This window comes from Callorhinchus milii, unplaced genomic scaffold (assembly GCF_018977255.1).
Source record: "Callorhinchus milii isolate IMCB2004 unplaced genomic scaffold, IMCB_Cmil_1.0 Scaffold1, whole genome shotgun sequence".
Classification (NCBI taxonomy): Eukaryota; Metazoa; Chordata; class Chondrichthyes; order Chimaeriformes; family Callorhinchidae; genus Callorhinchus; species Callorhinchus milii.
The window spans coordinates 74,773,189-74,794,548 of NW_024704742.1; the positions used below are offsets into that span (position 1 = coordinate 74,773,189).

A 21,360-nucleotide genomic window follows, 5' to 3' on the forward strand; every position below is an offset into this window, starting at 1 on the left:
TTGACCAACTTTCAGTGTGGGATTATAATTAGCGACTTAACTGAAGTGGGATTGTACTGAAATATAAATGCGAAAAATCTGCATTCTGGGTTGTCAGATGTGTTAGATCATCTTAGGACAACCTTTTTATTGTTTGCTGGGCCAAATTCAGTTCTCTTATTCAGTTCTCGCACCATTGATATCATCGTTCCTTGTTTTTGCAGAACTGGTAGAAATATAATGAATCTTTGATATTGATTTGATCATTACCATCACTAATGTAACTGTATTTAACGTGGCTTTTCTGTTTTTTCAGCATGTGGATATCGCAGCACTTCTTATTAAGTATAACACTTGTGTGAATGCTACTGATAAATGGGCCTTCACTCCATTGCATGAAGCAGCACAAAAGGGAAGGACCCAGCTCTGTGCACTGCTGCTGGCCCATGGAGCAGATCCTACTATGAAGAATCAGGAAGCCCAAACTCCTTTAGATTTGGCTACTGTAAGATTCACTTTCTAAAATTTTAATCCAATTTCTGAGAAAAATCCCATTCTACAGTTAAAATTTGTTTGAATATATTATTGATAATGTGTAACTGAAGCGAAATAAATGTAAGCATTTAACGATGTTTGTAGAAATTTACAATGCTTCATAAAAATTGATTTAATGAAAATAGCACAAAACTTAATTGTATAATTTTATAAGTGATTCGTTTTTTTCTTGATTTCAGGCTGATGATATCAGGGCCTTGTTAATTGATGCTATGCCACCAGAAGCTCTTCCTACTTGCTATAAACCCCAGGCAACTGTTGTTAGCGCAGCTGTGATCTCTCCTGCTTCAACACCATCCTGTTTGTCAGCTGCGAGCAGTATAGATAACCTGACGGGGCCACTCACAGAGTTAGCTGTTGGTGGTGCCTCAAGTGCAGCTGATGGGGCAACTGGCACTGAGAGAAAAGAAGGGGAAGGTAGGCTAATCGAAACAAGCATGATAAGTTATGTGGAAGGTCTCTTAAAATAGTCTTGTGATTGATTCCAAGAGTGCGCTTGATGATCTTGACCTTGTGCAACATGTTTTGGTGAAGTACATCAACAGGCTACTTTATAGCTTACTATAAGGTAATATTCTTTCAACAATCAACTTCCCTTTGTCAATTTAAGATTTGAATTTTGTTTGTCCCCAGTTGGAATCTCAGAAATTGTGGTTTGGTTACGCTGAATATAGTTGGTTTAAATAGCATAGACAGGTTTGGGGTGTTGGCAGATAAAAGTGTGAGATCAGAAACATTAGGATGTGAAATACATTACAATTCTGTATTGAGGTTTCTGTTATTCTAAGAACATACTTAATAAGGGGAAACCTCATTGTAGTTAACATTGGCTGGATCCAATGTTTCAGCAGCCGTGTTGCATGAAAGGGGTGAAAAAATTGTAACTTTTGGACCATCGAAATGTTACCAAATTCACTTCCTACGTGCATAGGAAGTGAACTTTGAATGCATCACATTGTGGAATATGTAGAGTACAATGTGGAGTACATTTTATGTTTATATATTGATATTGGAAAAATATGAAAAAATATGTTTCCTTCTAGTAACCACACTTGACATGAACATTAATCAATTCCTTAAAAGTCTGGGCTTGGAACACCTGCGAGATATCTTTGAAAGGGAGCAGGTGAGTGAAAATTAAAATTCTCTGATTATAGATTTTAAGAAACTGGATATGTTTTGGCTTTCTTGAATTTACCGACTTTGATAACATTTACAGATTACTTTGGATGTGCTGGCAGACATGGGTCATGAAGAGTTGAAAGAAATTGGAATAAATGCTTATGGGCATCGTCATAAATTAATCAAGGGTGTTGAACGACTACTAGGAGGACAGCAAGGTAATCACTCTTCCTGCCAGTTATTCTGTATTTAAATATGTATCCTGAGGGTAACAACATGGCTCAGATTGCGGGACTCCCACTTCTTAGTCAGAATGCTTTGAGTTCATGCTCCACATTGGAACTTTGAACACAAAGCCTCAGTTGATATTCCAGTTCACTCAACAACAAGACAACAAGATTTCATTTATAGAGCGCCTTTCACGTCGGGAGGACGTCCCAAGGCGCTGGACAGTTGGGTCGGGACCCGAGCAGGAGGGAAATGGTCAGGGTGAGGGGAGGGAGGGGAAGGAAGGGAGGAAGCGAGGAGGGGGTAGAGAGTCGAGAGGGAAGCTGAAGGCACAGTCGAAGAGAGCAGTATATTGTCAGAGATGCCATCCTTTGGATGAGATTAAGTTAAGGTTAGGTGGATGTTGAAGATTTCTTGGCACTATTTGCCAAGGGAAGAAAGTTTCTCTCAGTATCCTGACCAAAAATCTCCCAGTTTAATCAATCAATTTATGGGACAACCGCAAGATCACAATTTTGGTTTGGATGAAGCAGGCCCTTTGGCCCATCTGAACTCGTCACTCGAGAATACCTATCCTAACGTTCTCCCATTACAACATCAAACTGCTTTTTAAAAGTATTCCAATGTCCTGATCTCGACCACCTTTCCTGGCAACATCTTCCAAGTCATGAATTGCCCTCAGAGTAAAGAAAAACTTCCTAGTATCTATCCTGAAATTTCTCTTTACAGCTCTAAACCTTTTCTTTTAGTGTCATGTTACATCCTAAAGTATTGATCGGGATTTACTTTTTCAATCCCATTGAACAAATATACAACGAGGTTTCTTATGGTCCTCTCTGAGTCATCTTCTCTTAAGACTGGCTTGTCTAAAAATTGCTAATAGCTCATTCCTCTAACACTGGGGATCATCCTCGTTGCTGTACTTGGCACTGCCTCTAGGGCTTGGGCAGCTCACTTATTTCACAGTGGCAAGTACTCTAGGTGCAGCATTATAATAATAATAATCATTGCAGTTGATAAGGAGTTGTTTCAAATGCTTATTATGACTTAATTAGCTGATATCTATTATAGAATAAAATATACTGTGTGAGTAGCGTCATGCTTTTAATCCTGCCTACTTATCCAGTCAAAATGGAAATTAAATTTCAATCCGATAAATCTCGCCCTCTTAGGTACAAATCCTTACTTGACCTTTCATTGTGCCAGCCAAGGAACCATTCTGATTGACCTCTCACTGGATGACAAGGAGTATCAATCTGTGGAAGAGGAGGTACTTCAGATGAGTTAATTGTGTTCTTTTACAGGTCTTCAGTTAAACAAGTGCATTTAAAAAAAAAGCTCATATCTTGTAAAGTCTGTGTTTATTATGTCCTCTGCGTGCATCTGCAATGAGCAATGATTTATCATTATTGGGATACCTTGGGCCAATCACTGTCTGGACACAATGCACATTGATGTCTATTTGGATTGCTGGCCCTGTGGACAAGATAACTTTGGCAGTTTTGATGCTGAAAAATAGTCTACAGAGCTCTCTCCTTCATTTATCTGGAAAAGTGAGTTCTGATGTGTACGTCAGCTCTGAAGGCCAGTTGTATTGTTCCCACAGTCAAAATTGACTAGGGAGCCACAGGAGAAAAATGGGAATAAATTATATTTTTGATGAAAACAACAAGTTCAGTTTTTTTTTATTGCTTTTGTTTGTAATCGAGGATAGTAGGGTTAGCATTACAATAATAAAGCTACTTTTAAAGCCATGTCGTTCTATGACTAATATTAGTTTGTCTCAGTGTCAGTGCATTAACTGAAAATGTAAAACATGGCTCTGGAGTTGACCATAGCAGTCTATGATTAAAGTGTTAGACTTGCTCTCATCAAATCTAGCTATTGAGCCAGAAATATTAAGCAGCAAAAAAGGTCTTCCTGATGTGAAAGGCACTATGCAAATGTAATTTGTTGTTGTTGTTGATACATATTAATGTTCATTATTGTGTATTTGTTTGGCTACAGGTCTATTGAATTCCCTCTATAGCCGGCTTACTTCAAGGGGCTACCACTTATAGCTGCATCAATTGTTGCTCCTCTTGAGCTTGTGCAGCATGTATTGTTCCCAGAGATACAAACGTCCAGACAGGCCTGGACTGAACAATTTGTAAACCAGCATTTTGTTTTGCAGGCTCATACTGAGGAGCCAAAAATATCATTTTTGTTTGCTAATTATAATAGATTAATAAATAACTAAAGAGACTATTTACACAACATCACAGAATATAATTTTTTTTTGGTCAGCCGAGTGTCTGTCACATGCAGAAACCCATCACCATTTTTAAGAGTATCCAAACCAAACAGTTCCATGCATCCCACCTACACAAGGAATTTCCAGAGAAGTTTATTGGAATGGAATACACACTCTCCCTGAAGGGATGCATCCTGTTTTCCTAATTCTGGAAAGTATTAGGCACATGTTGGCAGGAGCTAAAGCTTGGGGACCGCACAGTATGTGTTGGGATACTGCTGGAGTCCAACCAGTTAAAAGCACAATGCTTGCCATTCACAGCACTGCCTGGCAAACTTTACCGCTGCTTGTCTAGGTAGGACCACCCCATCCTGTTAGGACTTTGGTTTACAGGGTTAATGGGAGCTGAGTGCGAAGTGTCCTAGCCCCAGTTCCTGATCTGCCCTTTGAAGTCCTGCCAATGAGCCAGACTGTCATCAGCAGTGCCCGAGAGTACTGCGGACCCGCTTGACTCAGAGACTGAACTACCCAGACCACTGCAGAGATTAGATTGGACACCAAAATTGGTCTCTGCACCCTAAGAAGCAGCTTGTGAACTCCTGAACCCTACAGTATGGCCTTTAATATTAACCTGGAAAATACTAAATTCATAAAATGTGACAAGAGCCTCCTTATGTTAAGTGCCATCCCTGTTAAACACAAGCTGAGACCCAAAAGCTAATGCTAAACGGTTAAACTCCCCAAATTACAGCTAAGATGACCCACATTCCTTAACACTCCAAACTAAGCCTAACCTGACCCAAATTTTCTATCCTCAAAATCTTTTAAAATGCTCTGAATCCAGTCTGGACTGCTGAATCTAATCCAGACCAAATTGAAATCTAATTTTTCTAAAAAGAAAATCTCAATGTTACTTCAACACTATTCAGTAGCGATAACCCCAAGGTAAATTACAACTCCAGCACCTGGAGGCACTGGTTACACAAGGAACCACAAGGAACTAACTTCAACTGAAGAACCAACTCTCATAAAACACTGACTTTGTGACCCCACCTAATCCACCGTCGGGGAGGTGTAAGCTTTCAACCAGTATAGCAAATAGCATCATCAAAATAAGCATCATCACAGCTTTGCTCCTGCTCTGCAGACTTCCTGCTTGTGTGGCTCCAGCTGTCTTGTTCCATCACCAATTACGAGTTTCCAGGACATAGGTTTTACACCTGCAGTTTCTACTCATACTTTGATCTCAACAAATCATTCAAATTCAGGAGACCTTTGTCCTTCAAAGGCGAAGCTTATGAACATCAAAAAGCTATTCAATTCATGGGAAGGGAGGTGAATCCCAAGACTTGATATTGTTTTTGAACACAGTCAAAATACTGTAACGACACTAGTCTGGTTCACATCTTATGGAGAAGGGAATTTCAGAGACTGACCATTTACATTAGTAGTCTGAATGAAGCCAATTGATGCCCCCCTTCAGTGTTTTTAAAATAATGAATACGATTTTTTTTTACTGGTTCCTTGTAGCATGAGGCAGTGTGTTACAGGTGTAATGTTAGTGGTCCATGACATGCTACTCTGTTATCCTCAGCAATACCATAGCACATTTTGTAGTTGTGCTCTATTGTGCGAACAGGTTATGTGCTATTATTGAAAAATGGATGCTAATGATGTGTTACTTTAGTTGCAGAGTACAATCCGTGAGCACAGAGATGGTGGGACTGCTGGTGGTGTTTTCAATAGATACAACATTATTAAGGTAAATATTTAATGTATTTGTGCATTTTAATATTAAACTTTAAAGGAGAAAAAATTATATTCCTTGTAAATGGAAAATACAAATAAAGAGCGATTAGTATATAATGAAGTTAATCATAGCGGGGTCCGAACTCGCTCTAAATAATAATCCAGCACCTGGAGGCACTAAAGTGACAAGTTTGGCAACGGAATGTCAAAATTGAGTTAACCCTCTGGTGGTCTTGGTAGTCTGGTTCCTGAGCCAAGTGGATGTTCAATAATCCAAGGCACTACTGATGATAGCCCACCCTGCTGGCTCAAGTAGGATTTGGAAGTATTCCAGAAGTGAGAATATTACCAACTAACCCTGCCTTATTGCTTGATATATAAGATATGGAGTCCTGTAGCTCAGTGGTTAGAGCACTCGCTTTGCAAGCAAGACACCTGAGTTCAATTCCAGGCAGAGGGCGAAACCTTGGGCAAGTTTCCTTACTCCACACGCCTGATAATAATCCCTCCAAAACAAAACAATAATAAAATTGGTCATTTTCAATCCACGACTGTTTGTGGGACACTGCTGTGTGCAATTGGCTGCCGCGTTTCGCCCACAAATATACGGTCAATTCACTTTACATTCTATCCTGTGAAGCACTTTGAGAAGTCAAGAAGATATGAAAAGCGCTACATCAAGTGCAAGGATTATTATTATTATAAAATGGGATTTGTGTGAAGGAGAGCCTCCAAGTGAGACTATTTGTATAGTGAGGGAGGAATGCATTTTGTTAAGGAGTGAACTTCTTGATGTGTTGCTAAATAAATTTAATTCAGTGGGTTAGGGCCGATATCCTATTGTGTAGAGGTGATACTTCAACGATTGAGAAATACCATATGTTACGTATTATTTGAGCATTTTCTGAATTTTAAATTTTATATAAGCTCCATTAGCATTTTTGTTTATGCCCATTTCTCAAACTAACTTCAAACAAAAGAATTACAAATCTACCGTCACCACAGTAGCGGTAAGGCAGCCCTTGCTTTAGTTTTAACAAACTGAGCGGTTTTATTTACACCATTGTTTTTTGCTGAATTCTTTTAAACTTTTTCAGATTCAAAAAGTAGTGAACAAGAAACTTCGGGAGCGATTTATTCATCGACAAAAAGAGGTAGCAGAAGAAAATCATAATCACCACAATGAGCGGATGCTGTTTCATGGTGAGCCAATTGAAGTTGTTTGAAAAAAATAGTCTGGATTCTGACTTGTACCTTCACTAAACTGCAGACCTCTATTGCTATTTCCTTTACTGAACTGTAGTAGAAAGCCTGACATAATAATACTTGGTTTTGATATAGCACCTTATCACATCTTTGAGACATCTCAAGTCTGGAGTCTGGAGTCCTGTAGCTCAGTGGTTAGAGCACTCACTTTGCAAGTGAGAGACCTGAGTTCAATTCCAGGCAGGGCGAAACCTTGGGCAAGTTTCCTTACTCCACACGCCTAATAATAATCCCTCCAAAAAACCAAAACAATAATTAAATTGGTCATTTTCAATCTACGACTGTTTGTGGGACATTGCTGTGCGCAATTGGCTGCCGCGTTCGCCCACAAATATACAGTCAATTCACTTTACAGTGTGTTCTGTGAAGCGCTTTGGGACGTCCTCCCGACGTGAAAAGCGCTATATCAAATGCAAGGATTATTATTATTATTATTATTATTATTATCTCAAAGAGCTTCAGTGAAAAGTGAATTGACTGTATATTTTGTGGGTGATTGATCCCATTGTGGATATATAAACAGTGCAGCTATCAGGTCATCATGCAAAATCAATGCATAGTGTTAATAAAAAGCTACAAAAATTTCTGCACAACTCTTAAATGTGATTTATTTTATTGTTGATTTGTTTCTACTATTAGGAGCTGTTTACTCTTCTTTTCATGTTTTACATTTGTCGTTTGCCCTCTGCCTTATATTCTCTTACAGAGGTTGACTGCTGCAAAGTTAATAGTGCTTCAGCGGCAGGAAGATAAAAACAAACTAAATGGAATCCTCCTTACCTTTGTCCTTGAGGGGTTTGTCACATTGTCACCTAGCACTATGATTAAGGAATCAACAGATTCTTATAATTGAGTTAGTTTGAATAAATTCAACTTTGGGATTCAAAACCCATTTAAACTCTGTAGAACTTAGCTGCTTGAGTAATTTGAATCTTAATGTATATACAATAGAGAGCCAATTATCTGCTTTAAATTGAAATGGCCGATACAAATTGATTGCAGCGCTAACCAAAAAAAATTATACCAACAGAAGTTGTACTGTCACAAAAAGAGAAGGGAGTTTCTCCTGGGTATCCTCCAGATAAAATTAGTCACTCACTCTGTGGCTGTTTGTGGGACATTGCTGTATGCAAATTGACTCCTGTATTCCTCCACAAAATAGACAGTTACACCATTTGACAGTAAATCCTGTGAACTGCCTGGATGATGAGGCGCTATAACAAATGCAAGGATTACTATTGTTATTATCTGTGTGTGTGTCATTCTATCTATATGTGTATGTGTCTCGCTGTCTGTTTGTGTGAGTTTCGCTATCTGTCTTTGTGTGCCTCGTGTCTCTGAATCAAGTTGTTGCCTGCAACTGCACACACCCGCACATACAACAGGTTATTTTTTGCTCATGTCTTGCTACTCTATGGGTGATAGCCTGGCAAATGGTAGCAATCTCGCTTTTAGGTCTAGAAGGTTGTGGGTTCAAGCCCCAGTTCAGGATTTTGAACTCGCAGTGCAGTGCTGGGGGTGTACTGAATTGATAGAGGTGCCATGTTTCGGCTGAAATGTTAAGCCAAGGTGCTTCTGGCTGTTCAGGTGGACATTAAAGATCCTATGGCATTACTCAAAAGAGAATGGAGTTTCTCCTATTAGCCAGGACAACAGTCCCTCATATAAAATTCAGTCAGAGACGGGAGAAGTTGTAATGAGGGATAAGGACATGGCAGAGTCCCTAAATGGGTACTTTGCATCTGTCTTCACCCTAAAAGACACAACAAGTCTGCCAACAATAGAGATGCACCAAGGGGAATAAGGACAGGGAACAACTTAGGGAAATTTTCATCAGTAGAGAATTGGTGCTAGGGAAACTGTTCTATCTTTGACCGTGCCTTCAGCTCCCCTCTCGACTCTCTACCCCCTCCTCACTCCCTTCCCTCCCCTCACCATTTCCCCCCAATGCTCGGGTCCTGACCCAACTGTACAGCGCCTTGGGACGTCCTCCCGACGTGAAAGGCGCTCAATAAATGGAATGTTGTTGTTGTTGTTGTTCGCGCTAAAAAGTGACAAATCCCCTGGTCCAGATGGCTTGCATCCCAGGGTTTTAAAAGAGGTAGCTTATAAGGTAGTGGAGGCCTTATGTCTGATCTTCCAAAATTCCTTGGATTTTGGAACAGTCCCCATGGATTGGAAGATCGCAAATGTCACACCACTATTTAAAAAAGGTGGAAAAGAAAAAATGGGAAACTATAGGCCAGTTAGTCTCACATCAGTGATAGGAAAAAATTTAGAATTATTGATTAAGGATGTGATAGTGCGGTATTTAGGGGAGCACAATATAATTAGGCCAAGTCAACATGGCTTTACAAAAGGGAAGTCATGTTTGACAAATCTCATAGAGTTTTTTGAGGATATTTCGAGTAAACTAGATAAGGATGAATCAGTGGAGGTGGTCTATTTGGACTTCCAGAAGGCATTCGATAAGGTGCCGCATAAAAGGTTAGTCCAAAAGATAAGGGCCCATGGAATTGGGGGGAGCATATTAACGTGGATTGGGGAATGGTTAACGGGTAGGAAACAAAGAGTAGGGATAAATGGGTCCTTTTTAGATTGGAGGTATGTGACTAGTGGAGTGCCACAAGGATCAGTCCTTGGGCCTCAGCTATTTACCATCTACATCAATGATCTTGATGAGGACATCGAAGTTAATATATCTAAATTTGCGGATGACACAAAACTAGGAGGAAGTGTCAACACAGAGGATGACATTAACAAAATGCAGCGAGACATAGATAGGTTAGGTGATTGGGCAGGTAGGTGGCAGATGAAGTATAATGTAGGGAAGTGCGAAGTCATCCACCTAGGTAGCAAAAACAGTAGAGCGGGTTATTTTTTAGAAGGGGAGAGACTGGAATGTGTTAGCGTCCAGAGGGACTTGGGTGTCTTTGGACACCAATCACAGAAAGTTAGTCTGCAGTGCAGCAGCAATTAGGAAGGCGAACGGTATGTTAGCATTCATTATGAAAGGATTAGAGTATAAGAGTAAGGAAGTCTTGCTGCAACTGTATAGGGCCCTGGTGAGACCACACCTGGAATACTGTACAATTTTGGTCTCCTTATTTAAGGAAGGATGTACTTGCCTTGGAGGGGGTGCAGCGTAGATTTACTAGGTTAGTACCAGGGATGAAGGGGATGAGTTACGAGGATAGGCTGACCAATTTGAGCCTATATTCTCTAGAATATAGAAGAATTAGAGGGGATCTTATAGAAACCTATAAGATCATCAAAGGGCATGATAGAGTAGAGAGTGGGAGATTGTTTCCCCTGGTTGGAGAAACTAAAACCAGGGGTCACAACCTTAAAATCAGAGGCCAGCCCTTTCACACTGAGTTGAGGAAGAACTTCTTCACTCAAAGGGTGGTGAATGTATGGAACTCACTACCCCAAAGGGCTGTTGACGCTCAGTCCTTGAACATATTCAAGACTGAGATAGATAGATTTCTTATTGCAAAAAGGAATTAAGGGATATGGGGATAAGGCAGGGTCAGGTTATTAGCTGGAGTTAGATTAGAAGATCATCCATGATTGAATGGCGGGGCAGGCTCGAAGGGCCGTATGGCCTACTCCTGCTCCTACATGTTATGTTAAAATTGGTCACTTACTTCATGTCTGTTTGTGAAACATTGCTGTGTGCAAATTGCCTGCTACTTTTCCTTGCAAAATACACACTCACTGCACTTTACAATAAATCCTGTTAAGTGGTTTGAGACATCCTTCTGACATAAAAGGCGCAATATAAAATGTGAGTAATGTGATTATAATGCAACCAGTGTTCTATGGTTTATATAATAATAATAATAATCCTTGCATTTGATATAGCGCTTTTCACGTCGGGAGGATGTCACAAAGCGCTTCACAGAACACACTGTAAAGTGAATTGACTGTATATATTTGTGGGCGAACGCGGCAGCCAATTGCGCACAGCAATGTCCCACAAACAGTCGTAGATTGAAAATGACCAATTTATTATTGGTTTTGGTTTTGGAGGGATTATTATTAGGCGTGTGGAGTAAGGAAACTTGCCCAAGGTTTCGCCCTGTGCCTGGAATTGAACTCAGGTCTCTCGCTTGCAAAGTGAGTGCTCTAACCACTGAGCTGTAGGACTCCACCTGCATGTAATTTCTGTGACCAGCATCATGTCCAGCACAGACATGATGGGCCGATTGGCATCCTTCTGTGCTGTATAATGCTATGATTCTTTGTAGGAGGTCTATGTGAGTATATTCTACTTGTATAATATTTTCAAAGCGACCGATTAATTGTTCCCACAAGTTTGCTTTTGGAATTAGAAGACTTTAAAATTTAATGGGTAAATGGGGCTAATTCCCCTTTATTCTCTTAAACTAACATTTTGTGTCTTTTTTAGGTTCTCCATTCATCAATGCTATTATTTATAAAGGATTTGATGAAAGACACGCATATATCGGTGGGATGTTTGGTGCAGGAATTTACTTTGCAGAAAATTCCTCGAAAAGTAATCAGTATGTGTATGGCATAGGCGGAGGTACTGGCTGCCCAACACACAAGGACAGGTCTTGCTACATATGTCACAGGTAAGCAAAAAGCTTCCTTTAGAAGCTTTGTATTGTTTCGTGCAAATAAAAGTTTGACATTAACAGATAAACCAATTACAATAGATGTTACAACTGACTTCTTTCTCAAATTCATCTAACCAGTGCACAGTCTGGTTTGATTCCTCAGCTCTCCTCCCTCACATCCAGTCCCTTACAAGACTGATTTTCTTCACCTCTACCTCATTGTCCATCTCTGACCCTGTTTCACTCCACATGCTGCTAGAACCATTACCCACACCTTTGTTGACCCCCCCCGCTTGGAGCTTTAGATGAGCTCCTCGCTGCTCTTAGCTCCACCATTGATAAACTCCCAACTTATCCAAAACTCTGTCATCAGCATTTCAGGGCAGTGTTGTGGCTGCTAAACTGTCCAGGACTTCCAAGCTAGGAATAAGAAAAAACAATCATTCTCCTGATCTTTTTCTATTTCTGACTGGAAACAAAGTACAGATACTGGACAGAGTTATTAGCTGAAGCGGAGAGTGCAAGCAGGCCACACAAATAATAATGATAATAAATGATAATAACAAATAAAAAATAATAATAAACAAATGCTTCGGGTAAATTCATCCAACAATCCCTAGCATAAGGAAAGCAGCATGTAAATTAGACATAAGTTTCAAATATTAAATTACTCCATCTGCCCGGTTGTGAGTTTTTCTTTAAATATTAAGCAATGGTTTCAAAGTACCCTAGCTTCATCATTGCTGTGTGGCTACCAGCAAAAACACCTGGAAAGTAAACAGGGTTTTCTCCAGGGAATTTCTTGTACTACGTATAAACTCGCAAGACTTCATAGTTTGCCCTAATCAGAGATAGTGTCATGAGTCTGTTTGCCACATGGAGAATTTTCTGAGGAAAACATTGTTTGCAGAGCTTTTACCATCCGTCATACTGCTTGTGCATTTTATCATAATCTTTATAATAATTGTTGCATACGATAAAGTGCCTTCAGCTCATGTTTTGTTACATTATCAAGATGTCTTGGAGCACTTCAGCGGATCTTATTATAATGTGAAGGGACTATTTGTAGGCAATTGTTATAGAATCAAATGTCTTATGTATCTCAATTTCTTGTTTAGCTATGACACAATAGTTTGCTCTTCCGTTCTTTAAATTTCTCTGGTTTCTGAGGGTTTTGTGCTGGCTGTACTGCAGAGGGAATAAGAACCACAATGCTGTAGCCCCAATCTCTAGCATAGGAGGAATCTTAAGTATTTTTATATTCTATACCCAGATTAGCATGACATATGGACTGTAAGTGTTCATCTGCAAAATACATGCTCACAATGCTTTACTAACCTTTTATATATTTGCGATCCTGTGAAGCACGTTGAAATGTCATCCTGACATGTGAAGCGCTTTATCAAATGTATCAAATTGTGACTGTCCAGATAATGTTTTTGCAAATGTTTTTAACCTTATCTATTTTAACAAAATACTGAAAAAGTTAGCTCACACGGGTTATGTTTATTTCTGTTGTAGACAAATGCTGTTCTGTAGAGTTACACTTGGAAAATCATTCCTACAATTCAGTGCAATGAAGATGGCTCATGCCCCACCAGGACATCATTCCGTGATTGGGAGACCAAGTGTAAATGGACTTGCTTATGCAGAATATGTCATCTATAGAGGAGAGCAGGTACTGAAATATACTGGAATTATACATCTGTTTAGAATGATGAGATTTATGCAATATTATGAATTGTTTACCAAACACTGATCATAATTGAAGGAACAATACGAGTTAAAATTCTCAAATCCAATCAAATAAAATGATGCTGTCTTAATCCCAGTTTAAATTGTTCTTAACGAAAGAGTGATCTTCCTGTTATGAAGATCCTTTCTATCTTATGAATAGGCACATTTAAAACAGGAAGGGTGTTGTCATGGATTAATCAGAGTCAGGAACAGCTTCTTCATTCATATCCTCAAAAGATTTGTTTTTGTTGTGGTTTTAGGTCTCAAATGTCAAGTTTCTGTGTAATATTTCAAATAATTTTTCTAGGATGGGCGGGGATGGGGGTAGGGTTCCTTGGTTCTGAGCTGGCTTCGAAGTGACGATGGCAGTCTCTGTAGTCCAGTTGCTGAGCCAAGTTTGCAGTACTCTTAACAATAAATTAACAGCCAGCCTGATTAATTGGCAGATCTTGGAGAGGCAGACCAGCCACTGGGGCAGTACTCTTCCCTCTCAGCTCCTGTTAACCCTGCAAGCCAAAGTCCTAATGGGTGTTCCTAGACATGAAGCAAGAAGTATACCAGACAGCTTCTCAATGAAAAGTTGTACAATTTTAGCTGATTAAACTCCAGCAGTACCTTTACATACACTCTGGGGTCCCAAGCCTTGGCTTCTGCCAACCTGATTTGAATACTCTGGTACTGTGCAGGACTATGTAAACAGATTGCATCCTTCCAGGAAAAGAATGTGATTCTATTCCAGATGAGGGAAAATTTCAATGTGTGGGTAACATTCGTAGAACTCTGCCTGGTTTGGATACTCTTGCATGGTGATGGATTTTCCACATGTGTCAGACACTCGGCTGACCAATATAAAGTTTAATAAGATGAAGAAGTAATATCTTAAGTTTAATACATTTAATATTTCACTATGTTTCTCCAGGCGTATCCGGAATACCTCATTACATACCAGATCATGAAACCAGAGAGTCCATCACAGCAGCTAACAACAAGCGAACAAAAGTCCTAGTCCAAGCCAAAGTCAACTTGTATCTGAGGCTGTGTGTGATGAATGACTTTCCATGTGACTGTTACAATATTTATTTATATCACTGAAACTTTAAAAAAAATGCTGGTGTTTAAGTTTATAGCTCTTTTTAAGAAACATGATAACCATTCCCTTTCAAAAAATGCTTATTAAGTGTGGATTAGAATGGATTTTCTTTATTTGCCTTGTTATTGCTGAACCTCATTTTTCATTTGTGCTGGAGCTTTTGAAGTGCTGTTGGTAACATTGTAGAACTGCTGAAAATTCCCCGCACAGCTTCTGAGCTTGATGAGGATGGTTGATCGGCCCTCACCTCTGCAGTAGATTTGAAATCCTGGACAGAGTTGTAATTGGTGTAAGCAATGATTATTTCTCACTGTCCATTATCACTAACCATTGGATCTCACTGCAGTGTTTGCTTCATAACTTGTCTGAACACATGAAAGCATACTTTACAAGGCTTAAGTGCTAATGTGGGTCAATGCATAAAATTATGTAAATCAGCAATTGAGGTACCCAGTATAATGGTGCAAAATAAATTGTTCACAACCATTCAAAACACTATTTATTTGCATGTTAATTAACATCTGAAACACAAGTTAAAAATGAGCCTGAGTCCTAATGGGGCAGATTAATTTGCATGGTTAGTGAGCTTCTTCAGCAAAGTTACTGTTTGCCTGGCTTTGTAGAATAATTTGTTTGTCCTGAAAGTAGTTTTGGGGTTTCCACTCAAATTTTGCACTTTTGTATGATAACATTTGATTTTTGATTGTACAGTTCACATGTAAAGGAAGTCTTGATACTTATCTTAAAAAAAACTCCAGTTCAGAGACTGTTGTGTATCTTCGTGTTACCTTTTTAAAACAGAGTGTCCCATTCCTCTTGCATTGATTGCAACAGCATCTTTAATGGTGTTAAAAAAGCAGTCTCAAGTTGACTAATGTAAAATATCTGATGGAATAGCAAAGCTACTTGTGAGAAAAGCTTCGCCTGAATACAAACAGATGTATTAGCTGATGATTGTCCTCTTTGAAACGGTGATATGAAATAATAGCTGACCTGGACTGTTGGACTTATTTGAGACTTGTTTCGATTTTTACGGTTCAAACATAATATAGTCAGCTAGATCCAGAAACTATTAACGGTATGAATCAAATTCTAGAATATCTGTAATAAGTTGTGAATTATTCAGGAGGTGGAGAATTCAGTTACATAAACCCTGAACTGTAGTAGTTTTTTGATGGTCCTATAACATTGTGAACTTTTAACACTAATTTTCAAAATTATATTCTGCAATCCATAAATTTCATAATAACCTCAAAGTCCTGCTAATAGTGGGGATTTAAAAGTAATGCTAAAACTATGTTCAATATTGAGGCAATTGGGAAGTCGTTACCGCAGAATGTCACGATTCATAGAAAGGTTTATTAAATATTATTTTGCCCTTCTAAAGCCCAAACTACAAGATAACTAAGAGTCCAATATATATAAAAGGAGTATTTTCCTGTTTACTTACTGAACTTGTGATGGTCAGGTGAATTTGAACTTTTGAGGAACTTTTCAGATCTTTCTGTGTGCTCTGGCTGTGTGCCCTTTGTTGCACGTGATGAGATATGTAATATGGCTACATGCACCTCCGACGTTACAGGTTATCGATTTCAAAAATACTCACTCCTTATTTATTTGTTATGAAAATACTATCCAGATTTGTATCCTCTGCTTTCATCTGGATTTTTTGCTGTTTGAATAATTTGTAGCTGCTGTAGTTGTGATAGAAACACCCATTGGAATAACATCTTACTATAAGTGAAATTAGTAAAATCTTAGGGATTTTTTTTCAGTGTTGCCATATCTTTCCCTTTTTGAATAGATAAATGTATGACCAGGTTCCATTGAGAATTCTGGCTGTGTATGTGTAAATGACATCACCTTCTTCTGTGTTGAACTAATGTGATTTGTAAATGTTGGAACACATACAGTTTTCTGATTTGGTAATTCTAGCATCACCAGTAGTTTGTAACTCTAAAATGCAAATGTTTATGCAAATACTGTCTTTGAGAGTGGAGATGTTTGGTCCTAGTTTGAAGCAGCCTGAAATTTTACATTGAATAATTCTTCCATATTTACTGCTTGTGTCTGTCTATAACAAACTGTTCTGGAAGGTTGTGTTGGTGTGAATCAACACTTGTTTCTTTTATTTTTGAAAATTGCCTAACTCAAGAAACATACACTAACCAAATCAACCAAGTCAGGAATAGCATTAACCTCAGTTTGAAACACATGCTTAATATGCAAATTTCACATAAATAGAGCTGGTCTGGAGCAGTGTAAGAAGTTAGAAATGCTAGTGCTGAAGTACCACCACACCACAAGGTCATGTGGGTATTCATGAATGTTTCCAGTAAAACTTATGGGATTTATAACTGTGCTATTCATTAATTATTCTTATGTGATTGACTATTGCTGGCAATAATTATCACAAGGACAACATTTGTGATCTCTCGTGTTTTAACGTTGAACAGATGTTAAGGGCAGAACGCCCCTCATCTTTGGGAGAATGGTTTCTCCTGTTTCTTTTATCAGCACTACCTTGTTTACAAATGAAATAAGATTTCAGTTTTACATTCTAGCCACTGGAAAGGCCTATCAATTAATTTATTTATTTTCCAGCCGTTATCAATGAAACACAAAATCTCTCCAGGCCAGAAGGAGGGCTGACCAATTGGGAAAATCAATTTTTTGGTGGGGAGAATTTAAAAATAATATAACATTACGAATTTCTACATGAGATAATGGCTGGAGAGTGAAAAAAAAGTTAAAACCCACTCTTGTAGCTAGAATCAAATAAAATCTTGTTCCTAGTATGCTGCTGACTAATTTGGGAAATGAGAAACCATCATCTTTTTACAGAATTCACTAATTCTTCCTTTGTGATGATTATTGCTGATGATACTTATCAGGTGATGATAATTATCACATTGAAGGGTTATCAACCCTACAAATTTCAGCCCTTTATTTCAGGGAAAAGCAACTAGGCCTTAAATTTCTTTTGTTAAATATTAGAAGGACTGGATTGCAAAAATAGGCTATTGGACTACGATGACACAAAACCTTTGTGTGTTAAAAGTGTTAGAGGACTTGTGTAACAACCTTCAAGCTCTTTGCTATACATAGGATTTTCTGAAAATGTCTTATTTTTATCTTGTTATCCTCGACTTTGGATCTGGAGCAGTCTGTGCAACTAACAACACTTTTACTTGAATGAGTGGATAGTGGATTTACTAAACTAGAATATATCTGCTCCATTTCAGTAGCTGGAACTGATTTTTAAAATGTTATCCCTATAAACTCCTTACAGGAAAATACTGTTAGGGTTGAATTGACTATACAAAGTTGTACACGTATTATACTAACTTTTAATCTGGAATTTCGTTATTCAAATCTTCCCTCTTCTGTTTTATTTTTTGGCCTTATGCAAGTATTTCCTCTTGGTTTGATGTTTTTCAGACGGTTATGTTTTGTAATTGAGCATACACTAATTAAATTTTTAATCTTGTAAGCAAGCCTTCCGAAAGCTTTAATCAAATTGAAAAGCATGTCTGCAGCGTAACTGAAGGGCGTGTTGAGGAATCATTGTTTTAAAAACAGAACCTGTGTACGTCATCAGAAGTAGAAATATATATCCTTACAGTTGCTTTCATAGCAATACTGCTGCAAAATAACTTTTATGACATGATGAACTTGTTTGCACATTTGTTTTGCTATTGTACTTAACTTTTCACATTGATACCGTACTTGGTATGATTTATTTATCCCTTTTTTTAATCTTGCATGGATAATCACATTTATTAGCACAAAAGAAAATTGTTTTAGCAAATGTTTTGCAGTAGTTTGTGTTAATTACAAAGATGAATAAATCTAGCAGAATTTTTAATTCCTTTAAGGAGTTGGGCTTTAGGCCATTGCAAATGTTGGACTAATATTAAATGTTGCACAAATCATTTTGGTAGTGCAATATTACCATCTGCTGGTTGAGAAATTGAACTTCAGCAGTAATTCTTGCTTTGAACTAAATACAAAGGGAAGGGAATATTATTTATATGAAGGAGTGTTATGGAGCAAGCAAATAACTTAAGCTTGTTTTCTCGATCTTTTTCACCTTCAGAATATAGTGTAGAGCTGTGGATCCAAAGTGGCCAAATTATCTTGAATTTTTGAGAACTTTCTGAAAAGATGGTTTGGGTTTGTACAGTATGAAAGTGTTCATGAAGGTGGTCCCGTGCACAGACTAGATGATATCCAGGCACCCTCTTCCCTACCCCCGAACCAACTGCACACACACATACATACACACATATACAGCTTAGTTTAAAAAAAAGCTTGCAATAATGCATTGGTTCTTTGGTAAATTCACATCTTTTCATCAACATATAATGCAAAAAGGCATTCAGTCCTCAACTAAGAGTATTCCATGCTAAAATGCTTAGTTTTAAGAGCCATTGCATTTGTTATGCTGTTTTGAATAAGCTTTCTTGTGCTTTGCACCACCAGACTAAGTTGTATTTGATCTTATTGGTATATCTTAGATTACCATTTGCAGTATGTTATGGAATGTATTGTGTATTGTACTTGATGAATCAAGTGACCTTCTGTTTTGTATTTTACTTTGTAATTATGGTATTATTTTTAATATGCACATTTGTCAATACAAGGTGCTAATGTTTTGCAGCACACTTGAAATGGGTGTTGACTAATTTAATATAGATGCCATTTACTTTTCCAGTGGCTTGAAATTGTACGTATAAACAATGGAGACTGTACATATGTATTTTAGTTTGTAAATGTATTTGGTAGTAATATCAGCGAAAATAATGTTGGAATGTGAATATGTTTGCACCAACAAGAAGGATGAGGGACTTGTAAACCCACATGGTAAAAATAACTATTTTAATTAGACTTTTGATTTTCTTTCATTTAACTCTGAAAATATTCCTAAATTCAAAGTGTACAGCTGTGTGGAAGGTTTTACTTGTAAAGATGTGCTGAGTCGTGACGTGTGTGGTACTGAAGTAACTGTTAATAAACTGCAGTGATGCCAATCTGATAAACCAGTTTTTGATTTATTTTCAGACACTCCAGTCACTGATTGAGAGTTAGACCATAAGACGTAGGAACAGAAGTAGGCCATTCGGCCCCTTGAGCCTGCCCCGCTGTTTAATAAGATCATGGCTGCGAATGAACATTCTGCCAGTTCCTGTATTACAGATGGAATCAACACGGCACCCAAAATTAAATGCAAGTCACGATGTGCATTGGAACCATAACATGACCAGGTTATAATACAGGTCTATCATCTTCGAAGCTCACATCATTCTGCATATGCCGGGTTAAACAGAACACAAGACTCAGCAGATTTGGGAGATATTGGAGAAACAAATGTTGGTAACCAATATAATCTGGTGAGGAGGAGTGGGCAGCATCACATAACTAGGGCATCACTGAACATGCTCGTGGAAGGGCTGAATTTTCTTGAAAACATGTGGAGTCATTTAGCAGAAAATGGCTGTTTTGACGCATTGATGGCTCTCTCTGCTGCCATGCGTTGGACTCATAGAATGACTGAGCATATCTCAGCTTCGCAGAAGTTAGATCTGTATTGACTGGTCATATAACTATCTATCAGCTTCATATGCTGTGGGTATGATCTTTCTCCAGGAACCCACTTCACTTTAGCTGAAATTTCTAGCTCATCTGCAAAATCATCAAGACTGAACAGCTTGAGCCTGTATCGTTGTTCATAGCTCACAAAAGGTGGAGATTTGGTGATGTAAGATGCAGCATGAGGAGAGTATAATTCAGAATGTAACAGTGCATACCCAATACCTAATAAAATGCTGGTTCTTTGATAGGTTTGATCAATCTAAGATCGAGGCTTGGGAAACTCCACTGCCTTGTGTGGTTGCTTGGTGCCATAGTCCTATTCAGCTCCCAGGCCAAGCTGTGATTGTCTGCCTCATTTCCTACTTGATGGATGGTATTCGTGCTTGATGGACCTGCGCTGGAGTATCTGAGTGTGACTGAACTGATTCAACCCCACATCCCCTGTAAACTAGTAATATCACTTTAAAGTTTGTCTACCGGAGTTTCAAACCTTGCATGTTTAGAAGGAATTGTATTTAATGATACAATCAGTAAAATGTATTGACATATTAAGCTAAATTTAAAAAATCTGCAACTGCAGAGCATGACATTTGCAGGACAGTTGAGTCCTTTTGAAATGAAAAGCTACATTTCCTAGCACAACAATTTCTTTTATACATTTTCTAATCATAAGAAATCATAACCTACATAGATTAACGGATAGCTTTAGATTTATCCATAATCCTTTGTTGGGATTGTGAAGCCAATTGTTGGAATCATCTTTAAATTGACTAAATCCTCAGGAGTTTCAGAAGAAATGACTCACGGAATCAAACATTTTTACAGAAAGCATCAAATTACTTGAATGGTATTGCAATAAGCTCAATTAGCAAAAGCTTTGCTTTATGGAAAACTAACATAAAATGTAATCGATGGTCCTTTTGATCCTCTGTGTACAAGTATGGAAAATACTGTGAAAATCACAAGCTGATGAGGTAGAGTGATTACAACAGCAACAAAATTACATTTGTAAAGCGCCCTTCACATCAGGAGGACGTCCCAAGGTGCTGGACAGACAGAGTTATGGACCAGAGCTGAGGGTTGGGGTGGTGGAAGAAGGGGAAGCAGGGAGATCCAAAGCATGGTTGAAGAGGAGGGTTTTGAGATGGGTCTTGAAGGTGGCAAGGGAGGGCGTGAGGCGGAGGGACTGCGGGATGGAGTTCCAAAGGGTGGGGGCAGAG

At 38.5% G+C, this 21,360-nt stretch overlaps 1 protein-coding gene across 1 annotated transcript in view; it reads left to right on the plus strand.

Moving 5' to 3' along the window:
- The window catches only part of LOC103177658 (poly [ADP-ribose] polymerase tankyrase-1), an 81,573-nt gene extending 61,990 nt beyond the window's left edge, over positions 1-19,583 (plus strand). Inside the window, exons 19-28 of the mRNA XM_042344781.1 lie at positions 296-484; positions 714-951; positions 1,578-1,660; positions 1,754-1,874; positions 3,057-3,154; positions 5,805-5,879; positions 6,964-7,069; positions 11,547-11,733; positions 13,240-13,396; positions 14,375-19,583. Of these exons, the coding sequence (XP_042200715.1) occupies positions 296-484; positions 714-951; positions 1,578-1,660; positions 1,754-1,874; positions 3,057-3,154; positions 5,805-5,879; positions 6,964-7,069; positions 11,547-11,733; positions 13,240-13,396; positions 14,375-14,461 (1,341 nt within the window). The 3' untranslated portion in view covers positions 14,462-19,583. The remainder of the gene's footprint in view (positions 1-295; positions 485-713; positions 952-1,577; positions 1,661-1,753; positions 1,875-3,056; positions 3,155-5,804; positions 5,880-6,963; positions 7,070-11,546; positions 11,734-13,239; positions 13,397-14,374) is intronic.
- Positions 19,584-21,360: the final 1,777 nt, after the last annotated feature.